Raw genomic sequence first — 6815 nt, 5'->3', positions numbered from 1 at the left:
GGGGGTGCCAGGAAGCAATGGGCCGTTTCTGGCTCCATTAAAAAAAACACCCTAAGCTATCTCTTGATTTGAAATCATAGCCAGCAACATGTACGGATTGCTTGCTAGTTTTTACAGAAGCTGTATTATGTGGATCGAAAGGCTTTCCCTTCCCAGCAGGCATCCTGGTAGAGGTTTTTTAAGCAAGTGCAAGGGAGTCAAACCACATAATGTTTCTGTGTGTGGTCTAGGCTGTATTTTCAGGTATTTCAAGATTTGACAGATGCCTTTTTAAAATGTACTTTTCTTGCAGGGTGTCATATGGGTTCAATACTGATCACATTCTACGGTAAGACACTATACCTGAGGAACAACATTATGCTACAGTTTCCTCAGTCAGATTTAAGATCTGTCTCCTTGGAATTCAGTTACAGTAGTAAATAGTTGTTATCCCACCTGAACAAGAGATTCATCTCAATTCTAAAACATGGAAATACTGAACAGCCTTACAACGGTTTTATTTGTTTCAGTCATAAACTAACTGCTAGTGTTTACCTCACTTCAATGTCTTGAGGCATCCCAAATTTAAAGGGTTGCTAGCCCCAAGCTTACTCTTCAGAGCACTGCAGACACGCCAGAGGGGGAAGAGATTTATCTTGCTGGGCTTTCAAGTCTCCCTTGCTATTAAAGAAAAATAACCTTTTTAGATCATGGAGTGACTTACCACTGGTGTTTTCACTTTGATAGCATGTGCACTGTATGTGCAGTGTTGGTGTGTGCAGGAACATGGAAAGCACCCAGTGGCTCTCACTATTCCGAGCCAATGCGGCATGTGCTTTGCAAGCCCTTCATGGAAGGCTCTTAAGATTAAAAAAAAAAAAAACAAACCAGAGCTGAAAGTCTGCTAGAGTCAAAGTACAGGGTAACAAATTGTGTTCCTTCACTTTTTGAAACATGATAGACAGAGTCCTAAACATAAAACTTCTACACAGGGTGTACCAGTACCTACCCCCAGCTACAGAAAGGACAGCCATGGGTGAAGAGGAAACAGCTGTGTAACTGCTCATGTCCCACCCTGTGTAAGTCGGTAACAAGTACGAAATCCTATGTAGGTGCTTGTAGGTGCGGGCGGGTGTGCATGAACAGAGGCAGGCTTGGAAGGGAAAGGGCGCTACAGCCCTTTCAACCCTTCCCCACCACCCCCAGCCCTTCCATGTTCAGCCTACACACTGTTCTTCCACCTTCTGATGGTGCAGTGTTTCCAGGATGCTAAATGTCCCAGAAGAAAATGTGGGTGAGAAAAGGGTGGGTTAGTAGCTCCTACCTTCGTGTAAGAGTCTTGTCTGAACTGCAGGTCCGAATCCCACAACTACGCTCACGCAGAGCCCAGAACAACAAGGCTTTGAGAGACGGAGGCAACCTGGCAGATGCCCAAAGAGGACGCTGACTGCTTTGTGTAGGTAAATGAGACAATTCACAGCAGTTGTGCAATCCTCTTTGTGATGCACAGTCCATGCACCAAGTGTATATTCAATGGGAGAAAAACTGTATTTTCAACAGTGCCAGCTACAGCGTCCCCACAGAACAGATGGCCGCCCCATACACGTCACTGCTATGAGTACAACTGAGCACCAGGTAGGATTCAGAAAGTTATCGTAGTCTATGCTCAGTTTATTTCAGTATTTCAACCGTGTACATGAATACCTTGTCTTCCTAGGGCTACAGGTGCAAGAGACAGTGCTCCAAGTTACTATCTCATCTCCTTTTATATTATTTATTATTATTTATTATATAAGTGCCAAAAAAGCTTTGCTTTTCTTGAAAAAAAACACAACCCCAAGACACGCACTTCACTGGAGAAACAGCACCTGTGAAACGCCTAAGTCTATTCACGACTTTTACATAAGAGATAGTCATTAATAAGGGTCCAATAGTTTTGTTCTGCAATTAATGAGAGGGTTAGAAGTTTGGCACATGTTCCACAACATTGATTACTCCGTGACCCACTGTTAATTACATTTAGTAAGAGGCACAAGGAGAAATGAGGAGCAAACCAAAGTTAATTCTGTTTTGCTTTAGACATTTCACCAGGTTTCTTCAGATTAAAAAAAAAAGGATGCTCAAAACCTCCCACTGTTTCATCACCTTCCTGTAAAATAAGCAGCCAGAAAAAGATCCCAAGTTTGTTACTGCACAAAGTAATGAGATAGTCTTGATTTCAAAAGTAGCTTAAAGGAGTGTCTAAATGACCTTGTCCCACTTGATCATCGAATTCCTTTCTCCCTGAGGCTCATCCCTTGTCAATACATTATCAGTGCATAGACAGTGGTAAAAACATGTTGTGCCACACCAGATTGGAGAGGACAACGTGATTAATCATTTGTACAACACTGCTCACAAGGTTGTTTGCTTTCATTATAAATAAGCAAGACAGTCAAGCAACACATCACCTTTCCAACTGCATCTGTAGCTTGAATGAGAAGTTCTACTTGCAAAGTTGGGTGATTTTTTTTAAAGTTAGTACCTAGAAATACTGCGCAGCGGTTTTATTTGTTAAATGTTGCATAACAGCCTGTTCCTGCAAGAATAAGTCTTTCAGAGAAGGGGCTCTGGCATTCTCAGACTGCACACAGTGCAGGATGGTAAAGGGGATCACAGCGCCCACCATGCTTCGACACATTTGTTTCCCTCCCAGCTCTATGATGTTTCCCATTTCCTGAGCATTAGGCTGTGAAAAACGTTTACAGAAAACTGTAAATATTCCCCCTGTGATGAAGTTGCAAACATCTGAGAAAAAAAACACAAGAAAATATAAGCAAATGATAACCAGTAACATTATCAGAGACCTGAGCTAGAGTTACAAATACACTATCAAACTTAATCTGAATAAGATGAAAGTAACATATGGAAAGGATGGCTTTAGTAACCATAACGTACCTCAAGCTTAACATGGTTTAAGAAGTATAACAAGTCAGCCATTCTCTTTGCTGTTACTAGGAGAAGCACTACTGTATACAAGCTATTGATGCATTGAGGGTTTACACAGCAGTGTAACGATTTGCTCTACACTGACTCCTATGATTCTAGAATCAGGGTGGGGTTTTTTATACTCTTTGCTTGTCCTAGGCCCGCTGACACCTCTTGCACAACAGCTTCTTGCCCTTCCCGCGCGCTGCTGGGCCACTGCTGTAGCTGACATCCAGCGGCGCTTCAGCAGGGTTCGCAGTCACAGAAGGATCTCCAGGCGCAGCGGGCTTTAGCTGTGGGTCCGTAAGCACGCACCCCCAGGGCAAGGTCGCCTCTCCCTTCCCGGGTCACAGAGGACGACAGTGAACCAAAGAGGTTCTCTAGTAACTCTATGAGCGCTCCCCGCTATAAGACAAGCTGTCTGTTGCGGTAGGCCCCCCCCTTTTTAACAAGTTTTAAGCGCTTGTTAACCTACTAGCAGACCCCGCTGGTCCTACAAAAGGACAGGAATTCCTTACAGGACAACATAACCCAAACACCGCTGCACAGGATTTAACCTATTCCTTCGAAGATGGAAACAGGCGAAAGCGGTGCAGGCGGTACCAGAGAGGAGTCGGCACATCCCCACGCCTCCAAACCCGGCCCGGGGGGCAGCTCCCACCCGCCCGCGGCTCCCCACGCCCCACGGAGAGCGGCATCGGCGCCGCCGCCTCTCCTCGAGTGACAAGCGCCCGGCACGGCCGTGCCCGCCCAGCGTCCCCCCTCCCGCGTCCCCCCTCCCGCGGGCCGACCCTCCACCCCCACCGGGGGCAGCACCGGGGGGGGGATGCGCCCCATCCCCGCCGCCCGGCCCGGCCCGGCCCGTCCCCTACCTCGTCCGCCGCCGCGGTGCACCTTGACCAGCACCTCCGCCCGGCCGCCCGCCCGCAGCTCCCGCCGGAGGTAGAGCCGCCCCGACGCCCTGTCGACCCCCACGGGGACGGCACCGGGAGACGCCAGCTCGAACCAGCCGCCCGCCGCCCGGTCGCGGCTCCGCGGGACGGTGAAGACGGTGTCACCCACCCGCGCCCCGTGGGGCAGGCGGGCCGTGTAGCGGCGGGAGCCGGTCCCCGGCGGCAGCAGCGAGCGCGCTCTCCGCCTCCCCCCGGCGCCAGCCGCGGCGTGGCGGCGGCACCGGGGCAGCCCCGGCAGCGAGCCCGCCGTCAGCCCCCGCCCGCTGCCGGGCACCACGACGAGCAGGCGGCTGGGCGGGACGCGCCTCGGCGCCCCCGATGCCTCCCCGACGCCGTCCAGGGCGCGGAGCCGGGCCACCTCCGTGCCCGGCTCGGCCACCCCCGGGGCCAGGCGCGGCCGGTGGGCGCTGCGGGACAGGACCCGGACCCGCAGCAGCGCCTCCCGGGGGTGCCGTCCTGCCCGCCGCCGCCGCCCGTACTCGGGCCGCGCCTCCCGGTCCGGGCCCTCGGCCGTGCGGAGCAGCAGGAGCCGCCGCCGGCGGAGGGAGAAGCGGGAGTCGCCGTCGCCCTCCAGCACCCACTCCCCGGGGCCCGGCGTTCCCCGCAGCGGCCCCCGCAAGCCCCGCAGCCGCCTCCCCGCCGGGCTGTTCCCGGACACGGGCCCGGAGAGGCGGCCCAGCCCCGCCGCCCCGCCGAGCAGCAGCAGCAGGAGCAGGGCCGGGAGCCGCCCGCCGCCGCGCCGCCGCGCCCGGTACATCCCGCCCAGCGGAGAGCAGCGCAGCGGGCTGCCCACGGAGCCCACGAAGGGCACTGAGCCCCGCTCCTGCCGCGCACACCCGCGCCACGTGGGGACCCGGCCCGCCCCCGCCGCCGGGGCCACTCAGAGCCGTGGGCGGGGACGGGGCGAGCCCGCTCCCCCGTGGGGGGGACGTGGAGCCCCCATCGCGGCAGAGTGCGTATAACAATTTCGGGCGAATTCCTCATTTTCCACCAATTCCAGAGCTTTCCTGCCAGCCTCCTCTGCCGCTCGCGTGTAAGGTGTACAGCTGCTCCCTCCGCAAGAGAGGTGGGCACAGAAGGAAGAGCCGTGCTTCCCAGGGGACCCCTCCTGCTTTCCTGAGCATACAGGGAAAACCCCAGCCAAGCTAAAAGAGCAACCGGTAAAAGACACAGACGAGAGAAAACTTTCGCAGAATCATAGAATCATTAAGGCTGGAAAAGACCTCTAGGGTCATCAAGTCCAACTGTCAACCCAACACCACCATGTCTTCTAAATCATGCCCTGAAGTGCCGCGTCTACATTTCTTTTAAATACCTCCGGGGATGGCGACTCTACCATCTTTCTGGGCAGCCTGTGCCAATGCCTGACCACTCTTTCAGTGAAGAATTTTTTCCTAATATCCAATCTAAACCTCCCCTGGTGCAACTTGAGCCCATTTCCTCTTGTCCCATCACTTGTTACTTGGGAGAAGAGACTGACCTCCACCTCATTACAAGCTCCTGTCAGGTAGTTGTAGACAGTGATAAGGTCTCCCCTCAGCCTCCTTTTCTCCAGGCTAAACAACTCCACCTCCCTCAATCTCTCCTCCTAAGACCTGCTCTCCAGACCCTTCACCAGATTCATTGCCCTTCTCTGGACACGCTCCAGCACCTCAATGTTCTTCTTGTACTGAGGGGACCAAAACTGAACACAGTACTCGAGGTGCGGCCTCACCAGTGCCGAGTACAGGGGCATGATCACTTCCCTGCTCCTGCTGGCCACACTATTCCTGATACAAGCCAGGCTGCTGTTGGTCTCCTTGGCCACCTGGGCACACTGCTGGCTCATGTTCAGCTGGCTGTCAGCCAACACCCCTGGGTCCTTCTCCAGCCACTCTTCCCCAAGCCTGTAGCGTTGCATGGGGTTGTTGTGACCAAAGTGCCTAATATCTAATCAAGCACTGAGCCTTGTTGAACTTCATATAATTGGCCTTGGCCCATCGATCCAGCCTGTCCAGGGCCCTCTTCAGAGCCTTCCTACCCTGGAGCAGATCAACACTCCCACCCAACTTGGTGTTGTCTGCAAAATTACTGAGGGTGCACTCAATCCCCTCATCCAGATCATTGATAAAGATATTAAACAGGACTGGTCCCATCACGGATCCTCACCAGGGCTGAGTACAGGGTCACAATCACTTCCCTGCTCCTGCTGGCCACAATATTCCTGATACAAGCCAGGATGCCATTGACCTCCTTGGCCACCTGGGCACACTGCTGGCTCATGTTCAGCCAGCTGTCAACCAACACCCCCAGGTCCTTCTCCGCCAGGCAGCTCTCCAGACACAATTTTGTAAAGGAGAGAGCGCCTTGGGATACTTGAATCGTTGAAAAATAGTTGCGACCAAGAAGATGTCTTTTTCTGACATGAGCCAGGCTTGTCGTGGAAGCATGGCCTCTCAGGAATGTGTCTGCAAATTGCAGCTCCTTCAGGGAAGAGGCATTTCTGGCAGAAGGGGAAGAGCAAAACACGTCTCAGCATAATACATGAACAATAGCACCAAGTATCACATTTTAAATTTCACTCTTTGGGTGAAATATATTGGGGAAAAGAACAGCGTGGACAGCTCTTGAGGGCAACACTGAAACGGTCCTTCTGAATTCAGCAAGCAAATGCGTCAGTCCTGCTAGGCACGCGTAAAAGAATCTGGGCGTGGGAATCACCACACCAGTTATAATGTGATCAATGGAAGCGTAAGTGCAAGCCAGACCGCTCCCGTGCCAGTCACCCCCCACTACTCATCAAACCAAGCCCAAGTCCCAGCAGTGTCTTCCATCCCTGATAACAAACAGGAACAACGTCTCCCTTCACACAGCAACGGTAGCAACAGTTTAGGAACAGCCTTTTGCTGAGCCTCTGCATCCAGCTGCTCAAACTGT

At 53.1% G+C, this 6815-nt stretch overlaps 1 protein-coding gene across 1 annotated transcript; it reads right to left on the bottom strand.

The window, feature by feature from the left end:
* Positions 1-3498: 3498 nt before the first annotated feature.
* On the bottom strand, positions 3499-4656 carry LOC142053744 (uncharacterized). The gene has a single exon (XM_075085807.1). It carries the CDS (start codon positions 4654-4656, stop codon positions 3499-3501), a length of 1158 nt encoding a protein of 385 aa, XP_074941908.1.
* Between the last annotated feature and the right edge of the window lie 2159 nt (positions 4657-6815).

This window comes from Phalacrocorax aristotelis, chromosome 2 (assembly GCF_949628215.1).
Source record: "Phalacrocorax aristotelis chromosome 2, bGulAri2.1, whole genome shotgun sequence".
Classification (NCBI taxonomy): domain Eukaryota; kingdom Metazoa; phylum Chordata; class Aves; order Suliformes; family Phalacrocoracidae; genus Phalacrocorax; species Phalacrocorax aristotelis.
This window is presented reverse-complemented; position numbering and strand designations above follow the sequence as displayed.